We start from the raw sequence: 26,003 nt of genomic DNA, 5'->3' as shown, positions 1-26,003 counted from the left end.
TTTATGCTATTGTACGTGTCTCTGCAATCTAAAAGGCAATCACTCAACCATTCAAGTAGAATTAATTAAAAAAAGGCAAGCACATTAATTAATTAATTATGATAATAAGAATTTTATAATTGGTTATTTATCTTAATAAAATTTTAGATAGTAAATTATTACTCCTCACATACGAGTATTCGTATGGATAAAAATTTAAATAGTGAAATTATTATTTGTCAAAGATTCGGTAACAATGAAATTACTATTTATCAAAGATTCGGTAATCATTTGAATTTGTTTATACATAATAATTTTTAATATTAATTTTTATCTTTATATTTTTTATATAAACTATTAATATAATTAATATAAAATTTACAAAATTTATTAACAGATCTGAATATATATGATTTTAAATTTGAGTTTATTTTTTTATATGTTAAATTCGATTTTATCAATTTAATTTTGACTAATAATATATATAAATTGATTTTAAATTTACTTTTAATTTTAAGTTTGGATTTAGCTTCGGTTTCGGTTTTTTTTTCGAATATTAATAATCAGATTGGATATTAAGTATTGATCTTTAATTGATTTGGAGTAAAGGTTAAATTTTAACTAGATTGAACTTAAATACTTCATAATTAATGGGTACCACCCACTAACCATTTCACTATCAATACATTTACAACTTGAGTCTTTGCTAAGGACAAAAACATATTATGAATTGAAAATTTTTTTATATAATTTTATAATTACCTAATCAAATTTTTTTAATATAATTTCATCATTTACTAGCATGAATTTTATCTAAAATTTTGATGTAATTCTATTAGGAGATACTATTAATAGAAAAATAACTCAAATAAACAAAAATGATAAAATGAGGTTGAATGGGGTAAAATTTCAAGCCCTATTTCATATATAGCCTCACTAAAATAAGGCTTGGTCGGTAGATTTGTCCATACAAAAAAAGATCATAAAGCTTCATCTTTAAGCCTTAAAACACTTTATTTCTTGGAAGACAACATCAATTGCCATGCATTATCAACATTCAACCTCACCCAACTTGTCCATTCACACTTATCGTCTAATAGATTGGAGGAGCAGCACCTTTCATTAAATGTAAGTGGACTTTCCTACCTACAAACACTTTATATATTTATCGTATAACCTAAGGTTTAATTCAAACCAAAGACCTCATTTTTCGTATAGTGAGCTACATGGTCCTATTCCAACCTCTTTCTTTGACCTTGTGAACCTTACTGAGCTTCATCTTTCTTCAAACTAACTTAAGTGGCACGGTCTGAGTCGAATATGCTGTCAAAGCTCATGAATCTTTGGTCATTGAGTAGCAGTGGTGGTGAGGCTATAGCCATACTTTCCTCCAGCTTAAGTCTTGGTCTTCTCTTCTTGCGACATTCTTGAGATCAACATGGGAGAATTTTGATTTTCTTTCTGATCTCTCCAAAAGCAAAATTCATGGGAGTCAGAAGGATGGGAGCAACTCTTACTTTTGGGACCTTTCTCACGACTTTTTGACTAGCATAGAGCAATTCCCTGGCAAGAAAAATTGAAATTCTTGATCTTCGTTCCAACTTTGGTCCAAGGACAACTTGTTTCTCCACCATTTTCTGTGGCCAATTCTTGATTTCGGAAAATATGTTGACCCTGAGTTATCCCATCCATGCTTTGCAATCTGAGTTCACTGCAAGTTCTTGATTCGACCATGAATGGCTTAAATGGGATCATTCTGTGATTGTGACAATGAAAGGTTTGCATGTTAGAGCTCATTGATTTTTCAAACAACCAGTTCGAGGGACTCATCCCTGAAGGACTTGGAGAACTGAATTCACTGTTGGTTCTCAACTTCTCCCACAACAGCTTAATAGGCCATATCCCATCATTGCTGGACAGCTTAACAGGCCATATCCCATCATCACTAGGGAATTTGACAGCACTCGAATCCTTAGATCTGTTTTTAAAGAAACTTGAAGCAAGGATTTCTCTGTAATTAACATAGCTGACATTTCTTGCAGTGTTAAACCTTTCTCAAAATAATCTCGTGGGAGCAATTACTCGAGACAATTGGTTTGATACGTTTACAAATGATCATTCCTTACTCAAGGTTGTGTGGATTTCCATTGTCAAAGAAATGCAACAACAATGAGGAACCAGGGCCATCTCCATCAATACTTTTTCAATTGCATTTAGTTGGAAGAACTTTTTTCCATCCGCAGAAGTCAAAATTAAGTTTCATCACAAATTCACTGGGAAATTCATTAGAATTTTTCGACGGAATATTTTCAATAATTTTTTTTGTTGGAAAAAGTTTGATTTTTTATAATGTGATGACTAAAAATTCAAAATGATTAAAATTATTTTTTGCATAATTGAGTAGAATTGGCTGTAAATTAACACAAATTGTTGAGTTTCTATTTTGTTACCAATCTTGTTGAAAGATTTTATGGACAATAATACAGAAAAAAAATTGAATATTTATAAACTTTGATAGAATTGTTTCTATATTTTAGAAAATTTTGGGGTCAAATTCGAAAATCAACAAAGATATATGTGAATGGCAACTCAGAACACCCATGAGACAGACATTTTAGGATCATCAATCAAAAACATTGCAGTTGAGCGCTTCATCATAACAAAGAAGCGACCGAGTCAAAAGTAAAACGATAAAACCAAACCCCAACGCCCACCAACCCACTCCAATCAATCACCTCCAGTTACACACCGCCACGTTTCAAAGACTCCCGAAATTATTCGCCCTTCTTCGCTTCCCTTCACAGCCTCGTCGTTCTTACCACCATCATTAAATTTTTTCCCCAATTTTTTTCTTCTTTTTTTACAATCCCTTCTTCAAACAAAATCCCCCGTCTCTCTCTGAATCTCTCCTCTTCTAAAGAAAATTTAGCCCGAAAAGAAGTGTAAGGGGAACCTCTTTGAAACGATGTCGTCTTCGTCGTCGTTGAGGAAACCTTCGTTCCTTTCACGGAGATTCTCGAGATCATTAAAATCGTCGACCAAAACGGCGTCGTTTGGGACAGTCGCGACCACGGCGAGTCAGCCTGAGTCGTCTTCTTCGTCGTCACCTCCTTCGGCGGAGGACGGAGGGGAATCGTGGTCGACGATGCTGCCGGAGTTGTTAGGAGAGATCATGGAGCGCGTGGAGGCTAGTGAAGATCGGTGGCCTCAAAGGCAGAACGTCGTCGCTTGCGCGTGCGTATGTAAGAAGTGGAGAGAAGTTACGAGAGAGATCGTTAGGGCTTCTCCTCCTAGTAGTGGCAAAATCACGTTTCCTTCGTGTCTTAAACAAGTAATATGAATTTTCCTTAAATTTTCTTTAAACTTTTAATCAATTTTTTTCTTTTATTTCATCTGGTTAGTGAACTTGAGATATTATTTCATTATCTGCTACTAGTTTTTTCCAGGTAATATATAAGAAATATCATTAAAGTTTCAAAATTTTCTAATTTTGAGGGCTTCTAAGGGTTTTTTTTTATATTTACAATTTTTTGGATTTTAATTGTTTGGGAATTGGGATAATTTGTGGGGAGTTCGTGAAAAATTAGATTTTTTGGGTTCATTTATTTGAATTTTATTTTTGTGTAATGTGCTGTACAGTTAGATCTTAGTGATTGATGCTTTTGGTTCTTAGCATTTTTTAAAATTTAATAGGGAATTTTCATTTTGTGTATTTCTTCTCTTTATTTTCTTTTTCTCTGTGTATTGGGTAATTTTAGAGAAATGTAGGAGGCAGAGAGGTTCAAAATTTTGAATCAAATGACATTTTTAACCGTTTATTGGTCATTGGAAATTAAAAATCAGTGAAGCTTTGACCATGTATTGTCACTTTTTAGCTTTTAAAATGTTTTGCTTCCAAGAGAAACCACCAAAAATACACTTTTTTAATTATGTTGTGATGGGAAATTATTCTCTGAGAGTTAGAATTGTTTTCTAGGCTGTTCGCATTTCTGTGATTGGTTCTTTCTCCTAATAATCAGAACACGGCTTGTTGCTATCAATTATCTGGAAGGAATTTGAAAACAAAATAAAGGATGTAGAATTTTCTGTCTTTTGCGATCTTTAAATGTGTTTGTTTCACTTTCGGCTATTGGTGTGAGTTGGAGTTTTCAGAAATTGAGTTGCTTTTCTGGTTGCTGGTTATGAAGCTGAAATGCATTTTAGGATTTACAGTTGTCAGTCAATGGATTTGTTAATATGTTTTGTGACTGATGGTTTGTTGCCTTTTGTTAATGCAGCCTGGTCCCCGTGATTTTCCGAACCAGTGTATTATAAAGCGGAACAAAAAAAACTCAACATTCTACCTTTATCTTGCTCTTACACCTTGTAAGTGATATTTTTGGTGTCATAAGCAAATCATGGTAACATCTTAATCAGACTTTTATGCGAAATTACGTGCTAATAATATAGTTGAAAATAAGTGAGAAGGGAAAAAAAAGTTTGATAGGGACATATTCCACTTTGTCAAAGCTTCTACTTGACTTTTGACTTTTGTCTAGGTAGAGAATAAATGTAGATTTCTGTCTTCTGACCTAATACCTTTGCCTAAGTCAGCTTGACTTGGTCTTAATCTTGAAAATTCTGAATGGTCAACAAAGACAATCGATCTGCTTATTGGTCTTACACAACCATTTTCTTTACAACTGTAATGAGATGTAGTCCTTTGGAGTTTGGACCTGTCTGTACTATACACAGCATGTTATCATCTTAGATTTGGATTCTGATTTGTTACAGTGCCCCCTACCCCTCTGAGGATCTACCCTGTTTTTCTGTCTCTCTGTATCTCTCTCGATCTAAAGAGATACAAATTAGTATTATTTTCTTGTTGAAAGTGGCAAATTTGGTAATGGAAACTATGCAGGAGTAGTAATCATTTGTCTTTTCCATTACATTAAACAATTACACTTCCTGAAGAAGTCCAGGACATCAATCTATTATCGAGTCTGATGTCGTTTTTAGCTTTATACCTTGCATACCCTTGGCCAAATTGAAGCATGTCGCATTAAATGTGCAAGCAACCATTTTTCTCAAAGATGTTGGCAGTTGAAAAGTTCTATAATTTTGTTTATTTTCTTTTTTATGAGGTGCAACATTGCTCGCATTAAAATATTGGGGTGAGCTTCTCATACCCAAAATGATTCTCATCATTTGCATCTCTATAAGTTAGTTACTCTTTATTTACAAACTAAGACAAATTCTGTTCTTGTGATTTTAGTTCTTGAGAGCAAATGTTAGGATTGTACTGTTTTTAGCCAATCAATTTCAGTTCTCTTCCTTTGTTTTTGTCATCATGCAACTGGATGATGTTAGTGGTTGAAATCTAGCTTATTGTTATCTTTTTCTCGATCCTTTGCAGCATTCACCGACAAGGGGAAGTTTCTATTGGCAGCACGAAGATATCGACATGGTGCTCATATTGAGTATATTATATCCCTTGATGCGGATGACCTATCCCAAGGCAGTAATGCCTATGTTGGGAAGTTAAGGTAAGAGATTTAACTTAAGTTTAGGTGAGGTATTTTGTGATATGGTCCTTCTCTTGCTGGAACTCAGTTAAGAGAATCTGTTCTTTGTTTTAGTGGATATGGTTTTCATAAAATTTCTATTTACTGTAGACCTTTTAGGCACGAAATTCTTGTCTAGTGGCAGTGTGAATTTTAACCAGAATCTTTAAGTATAAAAGGGGTAAGGTTGACTTCTTATCCTTCTTTTGTGCAAGGCAAAGTGTTCCTTGGTTACAGAGTGTAATTAATGTCTGTCAGCATATTCTGATTTACCTTGGATTTTTCTGTTCACATACTGCACTTCATATGTGTTCATTGTTTGGACCACATTTATCGTATAGAAGCTGTAGCCTGAAATTTTCAAACTAGTGACTGCTGTTGTGGAATGGATCTCTCTTTGTTATGTATTTTCTGTTTCCTAATAGTAAAACTATCTTCTTTGGCATGTCTGGTGTCATGCAAAGTCATCATGCCATACAATTTTAGTTCATTTTCTTTCTAAAGAATGCAGTTTTTGAGTGTCATTAGAGCAAGTAAAAGCGCTCTGAAGCGAGAAACTTTAGCATTTAGTAATAGGTGAGATAATCATAAAGTTGAGAGAGCATTTGGGAGATGGCTTATATGGTGGGAATAGCACTATCTTGATTTGATGACACCATTACTTATTTATTTTCTGTCTTGTTAAAGTAAAAATTGGAATACTTTTAGAGTTCCTTTTATGTACTTTCGCTTACACTCACATGCAAATTTAAAATCTTTGCAGTTCGGATTTTCTAGGCACCAACTTTACGATCTATGATAGTCAGCCGCCTCACAGTGGTGCGAAGCCCTCAAGCAGCAGAGCCAGTCGCAGATTTGCAAGTAAGCAAATCAGCCCCCAAGTGCCAGCTGGCAATTTTGAGGTTGGACAAGTGTCTTACAAGTTCAATCTCTTGAAATCAAGAGGTCCAAGGAGGATGGTTTGCTCAATAAAACGCCCTTTGCTGGAAGAAAGGGCTGATGACAAGCATTTAGATGACTCCAAGATGAAGATGCCAGAGTATGCTGCCTCTGGTGAAACAATTTTGAGAAATAAAGCTCCAAGATGGCATGAACATTTACAGTGCTGGTGCTTGAATTTCCATGGTCGGGTAACAGTAGCATCTGTGAAAAACTTCCAGCTGGTCGCGACTGTGGACCAGAGCCAACCTGGAGGGAAAGGAGACGAGGAAACGGTGCTCCTCCAGTTTGGGAAAGTAGGGGATGATACATTCACCATGGATTATAGGCAGCCCTTGTCAGCCTTTCTAGCTTTTGCCATCTGTCTTACAAGCTTTGGCACAAAATTGGCTTGCGAGTGATATATATTTCCATGTATAATATATATTTTTATTATAGTGACAAGTTATCCTCCATGTTTAATATAATTATGATTCTACTGAATGTCACTTTGAAAAGTTTTGGACAGCCTTGGTTTGTTGGGACAAAGCAAATCATTGTACATGTTCCTATGTATCTACAGCATTTTCTGAAATTATTGGCTGCCAACATATACTGTGAGTATGGTTTATTTTACAGCAACATGAAAGCTCTTTCTGCAGTTAATTGTGTCTTGAATTTGGGGGGTCAGGATTGGAAAATTGAGTTGACAAAAAGCAGAACCTTGGCTTTGCAGAGTAAAATAAGAGGTTATGAATCCTTTCTCTATCCTTTTAATTTTTTTCACATTGGAGTTGGTGTTTCTGGGGCAAAGTAACAACAAAGGCAGGTGGTTAGTTCTAGTTGTTTGTAATTGTCAACTCTTTCTTTTGGCCTTTTGCTTTGAAGGAGTTGAACAAACTTAAGCCGCCATTTATTTGCTAGATGTTTAGGTCTAAAAATGTACTTGTCAAATGTTTTACAAAGCCTACTGTTTTGGGTTATATTTAACTAATTTGTAATCATTTAGGGTAAATAAGAGTATTCCTATTTCAAATTACAATGAATATAATATTTTTTAGCACATCGGATTCTTGGACAACAGAGTGAGAATGGGATTTTGGTTCAATACCATGAACTTTCACCACCCAATGCCAAACCCCATTTCACAAATTCTCAATCCTGATGGTGATGGGCACTTTAACCAGGCATAGATAATGGAATATACTTTTTATGTTCATGCATAAGGCATAAAACCAAACCAAATGTTGTGTATTGTTCTAGAATTAATTATGATTACTTGCCCCTCAATTTGTCCAAAGTAGGCAGACATCTGAAATCTTCCAAAATCCTAATTTTAGGTAGCAACGTTTTGTTATTGTTGTTTGAATAACATCAGGAGTCAAACAATGGTATATAAAAGTTTTAAAGTTGTTGGGTAACAATCAACATACAAAATCTGATTCCACACTTCCTTGGGTCTCCAGCCTATATGTGATGCTCATTATATCATGAAAAGATATATTTTATTGATAAATATAAATTTTTATTCATTTTTTCCCTATCCACCCCTTGCCAAAAAGGAGAAGAATATCATGTTATTAAACTTGAGTCTCTTACCTTTTTATGGCTTTGCTTGACAGGTAAGTTAAACAAGTGAAAAGGATATAGTTTTTGCCAACAATTAAATTATAGCTGGTAGGAAAAATTGTTGAGTGGATGGAAAGAGACACATTGTTTCTATTTGACTATTTCACTTGATAACCTTATTCCAAAGGAGGCAGCAAGCAAAACCATGTTAATATAATATTTCCAAGCATAAAATTCCAATTGCAAAAAGTTAAAATGCCAAACATATTTTTATTGGTGTTTTTAATAGCTGAACTCTTCATCTGTATTACCAAAGGTGTGTTTCTGAGGGAAATTATTCGAAATGGACAACAGCAAACCACAAAGAGCACAGCAAATGCCATGTAAGAGTCAAGAACACACTCTATTTCAGTCTAGTCATCACACAAAGTCAAAGACACTGTTCTTACAAGCAAGCCATAACAATGGTAGATAACATTCATTTACACCACCAAGGTTTAGAACTCAGACGCTGGATTATATTTGAGTTCTGTTTGATGTTTACTACAAGACCTGCCTCACTTCTTCCCTCGCAGCTTCGTACCAAGAGCCCTCTCCAATTTACCAATTATCTGTTGATTAGGGATGGCTTTTCCAGATTCATACTCTTGTATAATCTGGGGTTTCTCATTGATCATCTGTTGGATGACAAGACAGATTCAATCAAAAAACTTAAAAATTATAGATGTTTCATCATAACCTTAGGGCATCCATGCACGGGCATTCACAAACAGACACAGAGAGAGAGAGAGAGAGAGAGAGAGAGAGAGAGAGAGAGAGAGAGAGAGAGACCTGAGCAAGTTGAGCCTGGGTAAGTTTCTTCTCCATTCGAGCCTGCATGATGGCTTTCTTCAGTTCAGTTGGCACTCGATCATCTGTTAATAAGTTTAAACACCAGCAAAATTTTAGAATGGTTTCATCTTAAAATGCAAGGTGCTACACAAGTTGCAAACTGGTGAAAAGATATACACTAACTTCGGCAGGTAAGAACGTATATCATATGCTTATAAGTTTTACAAATTATTAGAGGCAAGGTTTACAATATATCATCATAGTCAAATTATGTAAATATCAAACCACACCACTTGTAACAGAGGATATTTCCAATGGTTGTTATAAAAGAATATGGAAAATTACAAAAGCAATATGTAGATTAAATCATAAAAGCATAATTGAACTCCCAATGTGACGAATATAGCGCAAAGCTAAGTCAACTTGCACGTGATCAACAACCCCAACACTCTAGAACAAAATGCTGTCCAATTGAAGCAGTGAAATCCTTCTACGGCTAAGAGGACTAATATGCATCCAACACCACCAATGCCAGCCAACCATGTCTCAAATTTTTTTTCAAAAAAAAAGAAAAACATAAAAATGAAAATAAGCGAGACATTTTAACAAAACATATTGGTGCATTTCAACTCCCATTCTTTAAACCCACAAATAAAATTAAATTCATAGAACTTCTCTCTGTTTAACATTGTAAAGCCATCGGTCAAATCCCTTCTGCTCATAAGCTAATGAAAACTACTAGTTTTCGCAGATGATACATTCCCTAAAGCAATCAGCAGTCATTACCTGGAACCACTTTAAAACCGACAATCTGCTCGTGTAAAACATACAAACATTAAAATCCATCCCAAGATATAAATTCCGAAGGAAGGTTTATGTATTACTATCATACATAAATCCATTACCAATTCATTTGTAAATAGATTAAAAAAATTTAGAAAAAACAGAAAAAAAAAAGGAAGGAAGGAAGGAATAAAATATATCTTACGAGCAAGATTTTCAGTTTCTTCATCAAGCTTCCTGGTGTTCAAAGAAGTACTACTTGATGCTGCCCTGTTCGACCCAGCATTTGCTGCAAATTCCCATTTACAAAAAATAGAAATTTTATAATTTCTTTTTTTTTTTTTGCATTAAGAAAAAAAAAAAGAACCCTAGTACTTATATTGGTATTTTGGTACTATGATCTTATTAAATGCTGCGATTCGTCAAAAAATACAAAAAAAAAAAACAGAGAAAAGAGAAAGAAAAGAATACATTTTTTGATGGATTCGATCTCGGCGCCGGCCCTACGGGCGGCGTTGACGACCTTCTCATCCTTCTTGGCGGCGGCGCTTGGGGCCTTTTTTCGAATAACCACTGGTTCCCAGTCTTGAGTTAAAGGTCCGATTCCGGCCATTGGTTCCGTTGTCTTAATTTTTTTTTTTTTTTGATTCGATTTGGATGTAAGGTAAAGGAATCAAAGTGTCTTCGTTGCTAAACTAAAATTGTTGAAACCAAGCGGCCATATCTTATTCTTATATATAGATATATATATGACGTGGCAATAAAATGAAAATCCCTGATTTTAGTTGGACTGCGCTGGACTTTTTAACAGAGCCCTAAACCCAATCAGGGTCCTTTGTTTCTTTTTTCTTTTATTTTTTTTATTTAAAATTATCTCGAGCTCAAATTCTTGTATCATCGAGATTAACGTTAGGGAGTCTCGATATGTCAATAATGACTCTCGAAAAGAGTTATCTTTTCTATTTAACGGCGGACCTCCACCTGAAAATGAGTTTGCCGGAGGTAAAATTCGATGCCCGGAAAAGTGTAAACTTATACAGAATCCAGATATTAGAAATGGTCAAACACTTTATGAAGCAATACAGGAATGATTAAACCAAAGTAAGGTAAAGCAAGCATGAATTGGTTCAGGTTGCATGAAGAAGAGGATGCAATGGTAGCTATACAATAAGTATATAGTTATAAACTAGTAATTACACCATTGAATCAACTGTTGGTTCTTTCTAAATAATCTACTACCCTGTAATGTCTTGAATGAAGCTGATAAGCTGTCTACCTACTTACAAGTCTGGAAAAAAGCAAACTGCCAAACTACATTTGAACCTTCAGCAAGGTTCTTGAGCCAACAGAATCCAAATGGCTATTATGCAATGTTAACTTTCAGTTGTCTACACAGTTTCTTGATTAAAATATTTCTACTTCTACTTGTGAGCAATCCTCATGCTGCTCCTCAATACTTGAATTCTCCACCTGAATATTGTCTAAAAATTGTTTTCCGTAATCGAACTCTGTTGACAATTTATACTTATCAACAAAGAACAAGACAACTGCTTACTTTAAAAAGAAGAGAATTATATAATTGAGAAAGTCAGTTATAAAAACCATGTCTTGTAGAGCTTACCCATTTTAAAAGGTGTAAAGCATGACGATAATATAAAACAAAAAACCAACTATCTCACCAGGGAATTTACTGCTTTATTTCATTAGCTCCGATACTCAAAAGTAATGTTTTCCAAATTATTGTCTTTATTTGGTTCTTCATTCAAAGTAATCTGCAATGTGAAGAAGCTACTTAAGGAGAGAAAAAGGAGGGCAAAGAGTTGGGGATTCCACAAAGCCATAAAGGCGGAAATGCTCAACAGGGGTGCATTACTGACCTCATTACTTATCAACATGCTATTATTTTGATGTGCATTGATATCCTCCTCTGAAGCTGATCCGGAATCTGTTTTGTCCATAGGACCATCCGGCTCATCCTGGTTGCAACTAGCTTTTCCATCAAGCTGACACTGCATTTGTTTAACTCAAACCATTAATAGACAACAACATCACAGTTAGAAGGTATTATACATGGACAATACCTGTGACAAGTCATCTAATGAGTGACTCAGAGGCTCACTCTTTATCACAATTGATGGAAGACGGTCAATATCCCAACCAAGAACCTTACAAATAACCAGCCCAAAAGCTCTATGAGCTTGCTTCTTTTTCGTCTTTGATATTGCAGTGGAATGCTGAAGAAGCCCCACACAGTCTTTAAAAGTCCTCCAAACTTTCTTCCCAATCCCACAACAGACCAAACAACAGAAATCCCCACCTCTACAGTTAGTCTCATAATAACTTCGTAGTTCATTGTTCTCTTTGAAAAGCCTCAGAAAGAAATTGAACTCCTTACATTCGTTAGACCCATCTTCATCCATTGAATCATCTTCATCTTCATCATCAACTTCATTATCATTTTCATCAGGGTCAGATTCATCAGTTGTAGAAAAGAAATGTTTACAACCTTCAAAGACTTTACGCTGCAACTGCACCATGTTGAATCTAGTCTGTTCTTCAGCAGGAACCACATGTGTGACAGGAGCAGAACAAGGCTTAAAGCTAGGCCATCCCATAATTGTTAAAGTGGACTCATCGATAGATTCTATGCAGGGCCATTCAGCACTTGGGATCCGTGATAAGCCTAATCTCTGCATTATACACATTCCAAAACAAATTTTGATTTTGATAATACCAAAATGATTAACCCATTTTTTCCTATTTTCACATTCACAAGAAAGGGGGGAAGTGGGGAAGTGAGGGAATATGAAAGAAACGCTTACCAGCAATTCACAATTACTCTGATCAACACCAGAAACCTCATTTTCAACCGATTCACTACCATCAGCATTCACAGACTGAGTACCCAAAATAAAATTCAAATCATCCCCCTTTTCCTGCCAAATTCAACATAACCCAATCCTGTGAACTTGGAAAACCAAAATTAACCAATGCATGAATAATGTCAGATTATGAAGCATAGCAAAAGGCCAAAACTTGGGTGAAACTAAACAAAAGCATAATTTATCAGAATTGAGTAAAAAAGGTAGGCTTAGTATTTTATGGGAAAAGCTTAGTTTCAAAATTAGGCTTTTCAGCAACTATTGGCATATCCTTAAATCATCTGTTGTCCTTCTTTCTGCAAATAAGTCATGAGATTAAATACTTGCAGATCGTTAAAATTTAGGAAGCATCATTATAGTGCTCTTAGGAATGAAATGAAGATGAAGGTGATGATATTGAGTTTACAAGCAAAATAATAGTGGTAACTCTAGTATTCCTGCTCGCTTCCATGAAATGTCAACCCTGGACCTACATTGTTGTACGACTATTATTATGATTTTTTTTTGAAAAAGAAATTTCAGCTATCTAGATTGTCTTTCAAATCAAAACCCTCATCTTTTCATCTAATTAGTAAAATTACACAAACTTACTATCTTGGAAGACACAAGATTACACAACTAAACTTCATGCAGTTGGTTTTATCACATTGTATGATGATCACTACCATCACAGCATTGCAAAAAGGACATAAAAAAGTACTAACAAAAAAAATACATAAAGTCTTACCACACAATTACATGCTCCTTTCTGGACTTCCACATCTGAATTTTCAGTTTCAATATTTCCCACATTTTTAACGCAATCATCTCCCTTTAACGTGTTCTGCTGCTTAACACAATTAGGATACAAATCTTTATTTAACTTCACATCTCATTCCTAAACTTACATTCCGAAAATTCACATTAAATTAAGCAGATAATCCAAACGCCTCACTCACTTCACAAACCATCTTTCCAACATTACTCCTTTCAAGCCTAGAAACCTTACCGTTCACAGGTTTATATCAACTATAACTATTCTCCCCATAATTCTACAAATTACTCAATTCAAACCATCTATAAATTATTCAATTAATAAGCAAGTAAACTCAAAAAAAGTCGTACTAAACACAAGAAATTTACCTGGGTCAAATTCGCCAAACTACGACTCAAAGGCTCACCCTTCAACAATATCACAGGCAACCTATCTATATCCCAACCAAGAACCTTACAAACGACCAATCCAAAAGCTCTGTGCCCTCTCTTTCTCTTGGTTTTCAATATCGACAGACAATGTTGTACAAGTGCAACACATCCCTTGAATTTCTTACCAACATTTTCACCAATGCCACCACAAACCAGACAAAAAAACTCACCTTTCTCATGATTCTCCTCATAGTAACCCCTCAACTCACTGTTATTCACAAAAATTCCCATAAAAAACTTGTCCTCCTCACCATCTTCTTCTTCTTCGTCTTGACTTTCTTCATCATCAACAACCCTTTTGTTGAAAAATTTTTTGCAACTTTCAAGAACCTTGCTTTGCATTTTCAAGGAGGAAAACCTCGCTTGGTCTTCAACTGAAACGGGTTTGGTCGGGTGGTCCGGTTTAGACTTGGGTGCTGGCCATCCTGGCGATGAAGGTGGTGGGGGCTTGACGAGGGTGGACCAGTCGGGTCCATTGTCTGGTTTGGGTGGTGGGTAGGATCCTGAAGTGGCCAGCCTTTTGCTTTTGTTGGTGGGATTCCGGGTTAGTGGTCTGGGTCTTTTCTGGGGGATTGGGCTAGGGTTTTGCGGGGGACCTTGGTGCCAGAGATAGTGCAAGTAGATTACTTCATCTCTTAGCCTCTTCTCATCGTATGGGTTCATTGAGAGAAGGTTTTTCTTTTCTTTCTTTTTGGGTCTTTCTTTATTTGTTGAGAATTTTCAGGCTTGAATGACTGTTAAAAATCTTCTTAGTTGCAGGCCGGAGAAGGGAATGTGAGGGAAGTGGAAACGTGGGGAAGGAAGAGAAAGGAAAGGAAATATGCTTTCATTTTTTTATTGGAAAATAAGTAGAAAAAAAGTTAAAAAATAAATTTTGTCTTTTTTATTTCACCATTACTTTTAATTTTGTTTATTAAATCAAATCGACCCTTCTTTCTTTCTCTTCCAAAAAGTAAAAAATAAAAATATCCATTAAAAATGGTAAAATAATCCACTCTCCTTCTTTTATTTTTACCGCACCCTTTTACTTCCTCTTGTTTTCTCACCTCCCAAACACATTGACGACTTAACAGGTAACTCCTACTAAACACTAAACACCAACTCCGCAACGGAGCCACCAAAAATGGCGGGAACCCATTAAACCTCTCATCTTTGTTTCCATGCTAAAGCTCTCCTCTACCCTTACAATCCCCGCTAAACCCAAAAGTACTCTTTTATTCTTCCACTTCCCGAGACCAAAACCCCAAAAAGCCCCAACCTTTGTTCACCCCCTTCTTTTCACTTTTGGAAAAAAACGAAAAATGTCCACCAAAATTATAGCTGAGTATGCCAAGTCTGGCAGGTCCTCTTGCAAGAAATGTGGCAAAGCAATAACTGCTCAGGCCCTGAGGTTGGGCCTTGTCACCAGAGATTTAAGAGGCTTTGACATGACCAAATGGCATCACTTGCCTTGCTTCTCTGAAAAGATCGATTCTCTGGATGTAATTAAGGGCTTTGACTTACTTAAGGTTGAACCTTTTTAGCTTTTCATTTGCAGCCAAAAAGTTTAAAGAGATTTGGGTTTGGATTCAAAAGTGATTTTTTTGGTGTCAGGGTGTTGATCAGGAAGCTTTGAAGAAATTGGCGGATGAGTCTGATAAGTTGACGGAGCAGGTACTTGGTTAATTTCTGTGAATTGTGATTGCAAATGTGAAATGATGTTATCTCTTGCTGGTTAACTTTAGAGTTTAGTAGTTGGTTATAGCTTGACGCTCGACAACAAGCTGAGTGTGATTTGAGAAATAGTGTTTTAGTTGTGTCCAAGAGGACTTTTGTTCAGTATTTAAGATTTATCTGTGGTCATGACTCAGGAGTAGAAGTATATATATGTGTTACTCTCTCCTACCTTAAACTCTATATTATGAACACATAAGTAGATTTTAATTAAAACAATGCTTTTTTTCCTCTATACCTTTGTCTTTTTTGTGCAGCATATTCTATAATATATGTTGGTAGTAGATTAGAGTTTAAGACCGAGTTTTGTGGTTTGAAAGGGGCACATTACTTCAGAAGTTTTGTTTTCTGAATTGAGCAGTTGTGTATCTTTACTAGAATTTGAATGTAACGGAATTTTAGTCATTTGCAGTTACATTGTTCTTGCACTTTCGTGGTTTTCCCCTAGATTGGATAGTTGACAAAATTTTTCCCAGGTTGTACTCACTTGCTAATGTGTTTGGTTTTCCATTTTTTTTCTTTCCTTTTTTCATGTAGATGAAGAGGAGATGCTTTAGGTGTATTTTTGGGGGTGAAAAAAGACCAAATTAAAATTATGGGTTTTCCGCTTTATCTTTGTAAGTTTATGAGTATCCTTGACCTATTCTTACATTATTTAATAAACAGTTGCAGGGAAAAGATGAGGATGAAGAAGAAGAAATGGAATTGGAGAAAAGTAATTCAAAGAAAATTAAGGTAAGGGGTTCATCCCTTTCCACTTTCTTGCATGATCTAGAGACCTTCAGAAAAAAGAAAAGGAGAAAAGGAGAATAAGTTTTTATTTTCACCTTTGGACTTGCACTTTGTATCATTTATCTGTTGTATTTTATGTCATATCCTGCACCATTTGCAGAGAACTGATAAAGACAAAGAAAATAACAATGTAGAGGAAAGTAATTCAAAATTAAGGGGGCAAGTTATCCTTTTCCTTCAAGTGGCTCAAGAAATATGACTGTGATTACCTTTTATGAGTTCCAACGTCAAAGTCTGCCTATTTGACTGTGGACTAATTTGGGATGGACCAAAAATTTGTGAAGTGTGACTAGTTTGTGGTTAATCCTAACTTTTTTGTATAATTGCCTATGTATTTGTTTGAGTTCTTGATGTTGGTGTAGTTGTCAAGCCCAACGATTGATCAGCTTTAACTTTTATGTGCTCTCAACTAGTTGTCAACGCCAGATGAGAAACCTGTGATGGACATAGCCTTTTCTGTCTCTGATGTGAAGGATAAGTATAAGGTATAGCATATTTTGCATGTTATATGATATGTTTTAGAAACTTAACATATTCTAAACAAGTTTCTTTATTTTAGATCAAAGCTCTATATAATTATTGAAAATTTTCTGTTTTACCTATTTTTATCTTTTTATCTTTGCTTTAGGATGCTGCTTTAAAACCAAAATGGAAGGCATTCCAGACAATCATATTTCTTGAGCAGGTGAGATACCAGTCAAATAGTACAAAAGAGATATGAAGAAGAAAAAACTTGGCTGCTTTCATAATGGTGGATACTGAAGTTTATTACTTGATTTAATCTTGTAGATTCTAACTACTTTTATTAGCTAGATATTTATTATCATCACTTTCATCTCCTTCATCATTTTATGCATTTAATCTTTGGTGGCATATCCAAATAATTCTGATGTCGAGATGTAATCTAATCTTCTTGACTCAGTCTTCCTTTTAGTTGATTTGTTGGTAAGGAGCACTTCAGTTGTAAGATGCATCTCCTTTTATCTTTCTCAGGATGATGGTCTTCATGATTCGGGTAAAATTGCTGCATTTGATTTTGACGGCTGTCTGGCTAAAACATCTGTTAAAAGGTATGATTGTATGCAGTTTTTGTGCATTAAAGTATGGCTATTAAACATATATACGTACATACAAACATATGAAATTTCATAATCTTACATGCGTTGGTATTGGATGAATGAAGTAAATGATTGCTTTTCTATCAGTTGATTTCACATTGTTGTTAAATGAGATTCAAATTCCACTAGTTTGTTCTATGTCACTCACTTGCATGCTAATTTTTTATCTTGTTTTTGGTTCTGATTGATGTTGCATTTTTTAATCCTTTATTCCTCCTTTTCCATGCCATTTAACTTTGGTAGAATGTAATATAATGCAACATAGTTGCTCAACAGGGTTGCAATTTTCTTTTTCATTTCTATTTCATTTATTTGTTTCTTCATCTTGTGATTGGTTCAGAATACTGTTGTTAATGTAATCTTCTTTCTGTACTGAAATGTCTCAAGATATTGTCTTCAGCTATGTTAAATGGGATCTTCATTTTACCCTAACATACCTGTGTCTGATACTTTTTGGACACTTTACTATTATGGATATGACACTTACATCCTCATTATTAATGTAAAAGGTTGTCAAAAACAGACTGTACCTGTGTCCAACACCCTATCCCAAGTCCATGTAACTTAGGTCTTTAGTGATTAACCTAAGCTAAACCAAATCAACCAAAACCATGGGGAGGCTGGAATGGGATTTAGAGGTTTAGGAGTTAGAGGGGATAAAGGGAAAATGGAAATGGCTATTTTGCCAACAAAATGTAGAATGGCCATGGGCCACTCTATAATGCCAAGCCCAATCCTATGTATTGTGCTTTAACCATCAAATTGAAGCCACAGATCACTTTTTTGAACTGACAACTATACTTTTTGGTTTTCAGAGTAGGTGCAGATGCTTGGTCCCTTATGTATCCTTCAATACCAGAGAAGCTGCAGAGTCTTTATGAAGAGGGCTATAAGCTGGTTTTGTTTCTTTTTCTTCTAAAAGCTTTCTGGCTGTTTATTTTCTATAAGAAAATTATTATCCTAGTGCATTTGTTAATTTTTTTTCTTATTGTGAATTCTGTTTACAGGTAATCTTTACAAATGAATCCAATATTGAGCGCTGGAAGAATAAAAGACAGCTAGCTGTGGACTCAAAAATTGGACGTCTCAACAATTTCATTAATCAAGTAAAGGTTCCAATGCAGGTTGGGGTTGATCCATTTAGTTACCTTTGTTACTCCTCTATAAAAATCAAGTATTTCCTAACTATTTGGACTTCTCAGTAGCACCAAATCTCAAATCATTTCTGGTGCCGAACTTGTCCAGATTCTATATTGATCACCATGATGGTGCTTCATCAAATAATTACTTCCAGTCTGCATCTCAATAGTGTTACACTGAGAAAAGTGCAAAATGCATTCATCTAGCGAACCCCAACTAAATTAAGGTTTATTTGAATTTAGTTAATGTGCTGCTTAAGGTTCCCAGCAAAATATAAATAGAGTATTAATGGAGATGTCCAGACTTTGCTGTATTCTGGGCTCTTTAATATACATTTTAAATGGTTTATAAATAAAACAACTCACTCTTTAGGTATCATTCTCTGGTATTGGAAAATCCTAATTTCGTAGTCACTCCATTATGATGCTATCTGAACAATGAATTACACATCACCATATTGATTTCTGGAATGATTGAATCATCTATAATAAACATCTGACCATGATCTTCTTGCTTGCTTTCATGCTTTTTTTTTTTTTTATGAATGCCACCATTCAGCTGAATCAAGCTGGATTTTAGGGGACTGTTTCTGTCTCTCATTTTGTTCTGATGGCCTAACGTGTCTGAAGCACTCTACTATAATGTAGAATACTACAAATTTGAAAGGTCTTCCGTTGTTATATATGCGTGCAGGTTTTTATAGCTTGTGGGTTAGGCGGTAAAGTAGATGATCCTTTTCGAAAACCTAATCCTGGGATGTGGCACATTATGGAGAAACACTTCAACTCTGGCATTCCAATTGATATGAATCAGTTATTTTTCTCTTCCTTATCTCATCTTCCTCTTCTAAGCTTTTTAGTAATTTGACTTGTAATAGTTGATAGTGATATGGGAATTTACTTACTGTGATAGCATGATCTGGTTGCTTAACTTTGTGATGTAGCAGTGGAACATTGATCTGACAGAAGCTCTGATTGTCTGAATTTTAGATCTTTTTATGTTGGCGACGCTGCAGGGAGACCCGATGACCATAGTGATGCTGATATAAAATTTGCACAGGTTTCATTGAACTTGTCCATGTTATTGATATTTTATTTTATTTTCAACAATCATCAGTTTTCAGTTATTGATTTTTTATGCAATAACATGTCTTCTATGCCATTTGGCAGAGACTGGAATATGGAAATGCTCCCTTTGTGCTATTATGCTGATTAATAATGTGCAAGAAACCATGGTCATTTTAATACCCATTTTCTAAACTGCCCTGTTTTTTTTCCACATGTCAATGTGTGCCTCTTGGGTGCCTGGATTATTGATATGGAATGGTTAAGTCTTACACTGAAGCTTTTGCCAGGAAGAGAAAAGACATGTGCGACTTCTTTTGAAATAGTTCTAGCAAAGTGAACCACATTAATCAATATAAGTAATCCAGATAACTAGGATGATCACATCTAGAAGCATTGCTTTCATAACTATCGATAAGGTTAAAGCTTATATACATGAAGTAAACATAAGTTAGTAATTCTTTCATATCATGTGAAAAATGTGTGAAGTTGTTAGATATGTGAAGGCATTCACTCATTGTTGTTTCATTAGTTTCTAGTAGTATAAAAAATATTAATTATTGGTTCAGCATGGTCAACAGAGTCATTGACATGATTTTCTTTTGGTTGCAGGCGGTAGGATTGAAATTTTATGTTCCTGAGGAATACTTCAGCACTTGAGTGAATTTTTTATGGTAGCTCCTGATGCACAAAGTAGCAATGTTGTTGGCGTGTAGTTCTGTATTATTTATAAGCTATACTCATCTTGTCTGATGTATCTTTTTAACAGCAAAGTCTGTGCAACACAAATGTCATCGGAGATTATTATGCTTGAGAGAAATTTATTTTAAGGCTTCTCTCTCTCTTTCTCTGACTCTGAGCAGCTTATTTTTAAGTGAGAATAAAACCAACTTTGCAGCCACTATCCCCAAAAACAGCGCACATTCTTTACCTACAGTCCGAAGAGCAACAGTGAGTTTCCCATGCTAATCAATAATAGAATCAGCTTCTGAATCATCCCGACTGGCTAGCGTGGCAGTTGGAAGTCGACATGATGCATCAAGCCTATGCATCAACGACCGTTAGAAGTTTCATTGCCTGATTTGCAATCTCATCTTGATGGAGTGTATGTTAAGATCTAGTTAAGCATTTCAGCAACAGAACCTGAAACCAATAGCTAAGATAACTAGTATCTGAAATGTTTAGAGGGCATAACATCCAGTGGAACCAAACTGAGCTTTTCTATAATGCCATCTATTTTTAATAGGAGTAACAAGTAAAAAATACACAATTTATAATCCACATAATGCAGACAACAATCCCTCTGAACACTAATGAGCTGAGGGATTAACCCAATCCTCAATGGTTAAATTGATCCAGATATGCCAATAGTGGGAGGGGACGGATTCAAGATGCTGCAATATGTATTCTCTTGCAAAATAACGGATCATATACACCAACTTTCTTCCTCTTACTATAGCTATGTGCACACAAAGGTCGATTAAGATGCTGGCAGCATATAGGTACTAATGATTGTTGCTGGTTGTTGCATAAACTTTTCACTGTTAGCCAGGAATTGTGAAGAGATCGCAGTGTTTACTTGTACTATTAAAGGATCTTCATGCCCTTTATTTTAGTATATAAGAGCCATTTTCTAATACTAAGTGGGCTCGATATTGATTCAAACTTCATAGATTAATTGTAAATGACCTTGTTGCATCTTTTCCGGCATCAGCTTCTTCATACCCTTTAACTAGCATGATATTGATGCAAACTGAGTTGGCTCCCAAGTGCTTGGTTCAACCCTGAATTGTAGAATTCAATTCATTGATAAAATGCTAGCGAATTCCTGGGCGAGCAAATCTTTTCATGTTACTGTCTAGCTTAAAGGAGTTACATATATAATATATCCAAATGACCAAAACATCCATTAATTCAGGGGATGAAATGGATATAGCATTCTTTAGGAAGCATAGCTCAACATTAGATGAAACAGGAAAGGTAAGCCACTGCTATGTATGACTTTACAGCATAAGCACAAGTAATGTTCAAAAGAAGGCTTACACTGAAAAGCTAAAAGATGACATTCCTAACATCAACCAAACTGAGCACAACATGTAGGAACATAGTATATGAAACAGATCATTTTAACCTACTTTCGGTGTCTTATAAACTTACATCACTAAAAGGAAGCTCCACCACTGAGACGTATTCTAGGATATCAAATTCTCAACTCAACAGCAAACACTGAGACAATTGATGGTATGCAAGAGAGATTTATAAATGGAAGAGATGTAAGATTTCCAATGTCTGTTTCTTAAAGTGTAGATAATGTAAAAACCCAAGGCAAGGTTGTCGCAGTTTGTTGTATTCTATTCTCTGCTGCTAGGCCACAAGACTGAAAAAAAAGTCTCCGAGTAAAGCGAGTGTTTCCAATTCTCTAACACAGGCAACTAGACGACGTTCACTGATATTTCCAAGCATAAGCACAATATGAAGCCTCTGGCTAAAAATAGAAAAAAAAAAACAATGTGAAGCCTAATAGACTAAGATTCATATAATCATATAAGGACCACATCAGCATATACAAAGTATAGTGTGTCCATAGCACAGCATCTGGTCAGTAATTCCAGGGAGAACTCTGTTTTTCACTAGATTTCTAATATCAATCCATACATTGGGAAAACTGGCATACACTTCCTAAATAGTTTTTCAACAAATGATGCCCAGCCTCTTCATAATCAAACGCCAGTAATCAGAGCCAAAAGTATGTTGATTTCAATAGATGTATCAAAATGTAATTCTGCAGAGGGTTAATCAATGCCAATGGTAGGATAAAATATGTAAAGAACTATCAGATATGTAATTCAATATGAGTTACGACAAACTGTGCAAACTCTAGCTACATGACTCCCTCAACTCTGAACAAAAATTTTTCTACAACATACATTCGGTACTGTTTTACAAATAATTTCAAGATTCCTTTAACAGTAAATACAAGCTTGTTGCAGCATATAGACAGATTTGCCATGAATATGTGGTCATCTGCATTATAATCAGATAGCTAATTTGCTTCCGATAAATTTACTGCCTCATTCTTTCCTACCAATCTCACCCTCCAATATTGCATGCCTTGTCAAGACAATCTCCTTCACAAGATTCCTATAAGTAAATGGTCTAACAGCTGCACGTAAAAACAGCTCTGGAGGAATTTTGCTCTTCTTAATCCTTCTCCTCCACGGACCAATCCCTGCATATTTCCACTCTTCTGGTCTCACTGTTGCTCTTTTACCCCTCAGGGCAGTTTCATCTCCATCTTCCATAATCTTTTTCTTTTTGTCAGCTTCCATTACCCCCAACTGCTTCTTGTAGAACTCTGTAGTCATCTCAACACTTCGTTTTGCAAGTTTTTCCATCCTTTCAGAGCTACTTACTGCCTTCTGAAACTCTTCCTCCCAGTACTTTTCATCCTCTTCTTCCTCAGATTCCTCTCCTTCAGTCCGAAATTCTTCATGTCCACCTTCTTCCATATCCAGAACCACATCCTCTTGATCCTCCACCTCCTCATCACCACCACCATCATCCTCAATCCAATCCGTGAACTGGGTCTCACCAGAATCTCGGCCCCTATCATCCTCATCATCATCCGGTGCATCACAACCCAACTCCATCTCCTCCAACTTAGCCTTCCACTCCTTTGTATATGGATGCAAAAGAGGCACCGGATGATTACTCAACAAAAACTCTAAACAGCGCGATTTCCCTTCCTCACTCAACTTCTCAAACCCTTTCACCACATCATCCACAAAAGCCTTTTGACTCACCTTCACAATCTTACACAACCCCTCAAAATAACTACACAGTTCCACACTCCCATCCTCTTTCCTAACCTCAAACAAATATTCCCCTTCCGTTTTAGGATCAAGAAACGGTATCAACGCCTTAAAAAAATCATCTTGACCTTCAAACCTACATTGATAAACAGGCTTCTTAACATAAATAATATCCGGTCTCATCCAAGCCGCGCATTGAGTAATCAAAGATCTAGCTTTATTCCCTAATCTCCCCATCAAACTCCACTTGTCTAACCTCTCATTTTTCCTAGCTTCAACAACAACTTCACAAACTACAGTCCATTGTTCCCAAGGCAATTCATTTAACCTCCATTTCGGGTGCCTAACAAACACCCAAAAGTACCTAAAGCCAACGTTTTTATCCATCATTTCCAACCTTTTCCCAAACTCTGAAGCCATCTCGAACTGTTCTATCTTCTCCCATTCCTCATGATTCTTCACTTCCCCTATCATCGTGACCCTTTCATCCGCAAACCGCCCTCGAATTGGGTCGCCAACGACAACCCCACGCCAAGAATAAGGCCCAAATTCACCATACTTGTACCAATCAAAAGGGTGTTTCAAATTCGGGTCGTCTTTTTCCATGAACCGGACCATCCGGTCGTAACCGAGTCCGATTGCTTCCAGCTCTTCTTCCGTGAAGTTATCGGCATGGTTTGGCTTCCCTGGGTTCTTCAACCGGTAGAAGAGGGATTCGGCTAGCTTTTTTGATTTTCGACGCGCGTTTCGCTTGGCCACGCGCCTTATCTCCGCGCTGCCTTCGAGCCGGCCCGAGGATTGGCCTCCCGGTTTCTTCTTGCTCCGGCCAGCAAAGGCCCGGACGTCTCGGTGATGAACGGAAAGTATGGGGGGCTTTTGGCGGGAAAATGGGAAGCATCGGCGGGGTAGGGAAGGGGAGAGGAGTGGCTTAGGGGAAGGGAAGACAAGGAAAGAAGGGTTTAGGGTTTTAGAGAAGGAGAGATTTTGAGGCTGCATTTTTCGCAAGGAAAATTGAACTGGAAATATCGAAAAATCAATTAAAAAGACGGGGAGAATCACATTGATACCCAACCGTCGGATTTCGGGGATGAGGCAACTCGTAGGGCTGGGATCATATAGATCCCAGGGCCTTAGCTCTTACTAATATGCATATATATATATATATATATATATATATATATATCCCTTGCACTAGAAAAATAAATAAATTCTCGTAGCTGAGAGTGATAATGTATACCAAAGAAAATCCCAATATAGCTACGAGTCTCAGAACAGTCAAGTGCTGCGTAGGCTATTCAATGGAAGCAAATAAGCAAAATGTTAATTCAAGTTTGATTTTTATCATTAAAAACCTACTAAAGAATGAGTGGCAAGTTCATATGTACCGCAAGTTTAATCGTTTGATGAATTTTTGCACCAATATTGTTTCTTAATATTTTATTAGCACGATTCTTCTCAAGGATCGTCAATTTATGCTAGTGACATTCTCGCACACTATTTTGATGTAATTTTATCGATTTTGTTTCTTTCTAATAAAAAATTATTATAATCAAAACAAATAAATTTGTAAACTCATATATTACAGTAAATAAATATCAAAATTCAATTATTGTTTTAAAACTCACACAGTTTCATCATCTTTAACTGCAATCACTAATATAACTTGTGATAAAGATTATATAAATAATATCATTCTCATAATTTTACTATATGGTATTACTTGTTAGTAGGGTTTTATGTAACTATTATAACTTAGTAAGGGTTTACTCGGCAGTCAATGGATCGTATGCTAACTATTATAATACGTTAATGGGTAATGCACTAACGACTATAACCCATTAACAAAATTGTAAAATTAGTTCTAGTGTTGATTATCCCACTTATCAAGAATTAATTTGTAGCTCTTAAAACTTTAGAACATAACAAAAAATTTCATATATATCCCATCATAAATCAATATTCATCACATGAATAAATTAAAATAAAAAATAATCATATGCTTGATTCTATTTTCATATACAAAAAATTATAAAACAAAACATTTAATACACTTAAAGAAGCATATATATACGATAATTCAAAACAAGTAAAATGTGCGAGATTCGAGTTACCTCCCTTTGCTTCAACCACAACTAGTTGCATTCTCCCAAAAAAAATAAATCAATTAAAATCCTAATCAGAATCATTCAACGTAACCAATTCAAACCAAATTGAGTTCTCATGGCTTTTCAATTTTTATTTATTTTTTTCAAAAAATCCATCGAAGACCAATTATGAATTAAATTCAAAATAATGTTCTATATCAACAACCATTATCAAAAAATAAATAATTGTGCTTGTTCTTTATTAGGAAAATGTTGTATCTGGGTATTTTACACTTTAAAAATATTTATTGTATTGGGTGTGTTAGCATCAAGTCCGACCCAACCTTATTCTAATTCACTTTTGGTCGGCCCATCTTTTCTAATTTCCTTTTCGGATTCCCCCTCTTCATCTTCTGGCACTATTTTCATTGCTTCCTCTTGGTTTGGTTTCGTTGCTTAAAAATTACATCAGCATCAGTCATATATCAATAAAAATCTATTATTTATTAGATAGGTTTTTCTTACCGTATGTACCAGCTTTATCTAATTATTGATTAAGTTCTGTTTCGTAATAAAAAAAATTAGTTTGT

At 35.6% G+C, this 26,003-nt stretch overlaps 5 protein-coding genes across 8 annotated transcripts; 2 read left to right on the top strand and 3 right to left on the bottom strand.

Annotated features, from left to right (window-relative positions):
* LOC18594236 (tubby-like F-box protein 7) lies at positions 2,787–7,053 on the top strand. The gene is made up of 4 exons (XM_018125174.1): positions 2,787–3,310; positions 4,257–4,344; positions 5,375–5,504; positions 6,286–7,053. The coding sequence occupies exons 1-4, from the start codon at positions 2,945–2,947 to the stop codon at positions 6,860–6,862; spliced, it is 1,161 nt and encodes a 386-aa protein (XP_017980663.1). The 5' UTR covers positions 2,787–2,944; the 3' UTR covers positions 6,863–7,053.
* On the bottom strand, positions 8,366–10,304 carry LOC18594235 (multiprotein-bridging factor 1b). The gene is made up of 4 exons (XM_007021728.2): positions 10,095–10,304; positions 9,829–9,912; positions 8,841–8,923; positions 8,366–8,686 (listed from the first exon to the last, which is right to left on the bottom strand). Exons 1-4 carry the CDS (start codon positions 10,234–10,236, stop codon positions 8,567–8,569), a joined length of 429 nt encoding a protein of 142 aa, XP_007021790.1. The 5' UTR covers positions 10,237–10,304; the 3' UTR covers positions 8,366–8,566.
* LOC18594234 lies at positions 10,731–14,519 on the bottom strand. 3 transcript variants are annotated; one of them, XM_018125273.1, is made up of 7 exons: positions 13,628–14,519; positions 13,233–13,331; positions 12,446–12,559; positions 11,705–12,313; positions 11,501–11,632; positions 11,303–11,395; positions 10,731–11,131 (listed from the first exon to the last, which is right to left on the bottom strand). In XM_018125273.1, the coding sequence occupies exons 1-6, from the start codon at positions 14,351–14,353 to the stop codon at positions 11,327–11,329; spliced, it is 1,749 nt and encodes a 582-aa protein (XP_017980762.1). In that variant the 5' UTR covers positions 14,354–14,519; the 3' UTR covers positions 10,731–11,131; positions 11,303–11,326. The 3 variants fall into 3 exon arrangements, with proteins under 3 accessions (XP_017980762.1, XP_017980761.1, XP_007021789.2); XM_018125272.1 differs by having other exon boundaries at positions 10,731–11,395; XM_007021727.2 differs by lacking the exon at positions 13,233–13,331 and having other exon boundaries at positions 10,731–11,395.
* Positions 14,739–20,353, top strand: LOC18594227 (polynucleotide 3'-phosphatase ZDP). 2 transcript variants are annotated; one of them, XM_018124048.1, is made up of 12 exons: positions 14,740–15,198; positions 15,284–15,343; positions 15,941–15,960; positions 16,070–16,138; positions 16,609–16,680; positions 16,824–16,880; positions 17,189–17,265; positions 18,129–18,210; positions 18,321–18,437; positions 19,147–19,265; positions 19,443–19,512; positions 20,130–20,353. In XM_018124048.1, the coding sequence occupies exons 4-12, from the start codon at positions 16,103–16,105 to the stop codon at positions 20,175–20,177; spliced, it is 678 nt and encodes a 225-aa protein (XP_017979537.1). In that variant the 5' UTR covers positions 14,740–15,198; positions 15,284–15,343; positions 15,941–15,960; positions 16,070–16,102; the 3' UTR covers positions 20,178–20,353. The 2 variants fall into 2 exon arrangements, with proteins under 2 accessions (XP_017979536.1, XP_017979537.1); XM_018124047.1 differs by lacking the exon at positions 15,941–15,960 and having other exon boundaries at positions 14,739–15,198.
* On the bottom strand, positions 22,324–24,428 carry LOC18594233. The gene has a single exon (XM_007021726.2). The coding sequence runs from the start codon at positions 24,323–24,325 to the stop codon at positions 22,589–22,591; it is 1,737 nt and encodes a 578-aa protein (XP_007021788.2). The 5' UTR covers positions 24,326–24,428; the 3' UTR covers positions 22,324–22,588.

Source organism: Theobroma cacao, chromosome 7 (assembly GCF_000208745.1).
Source record: "Theobroma cacao cultivar B97-61/B2 chromosome 7, Criollo_cocoa_genome_V2, whole genome shotgun sequence".
NCBI classification, from domain to species: domain Eukaryota; kingdom Viridiplantae; phylum Streptophyta; class Magnoliopsida; order Malvales; family Malvaceae; genus Theobroma; species Theobroma cacao.
The sequence above is the reverse complement of the archived record's forward strand: the minus strand, read 5'-3'. Positions and strand labels throughout refer to the sequence as shown.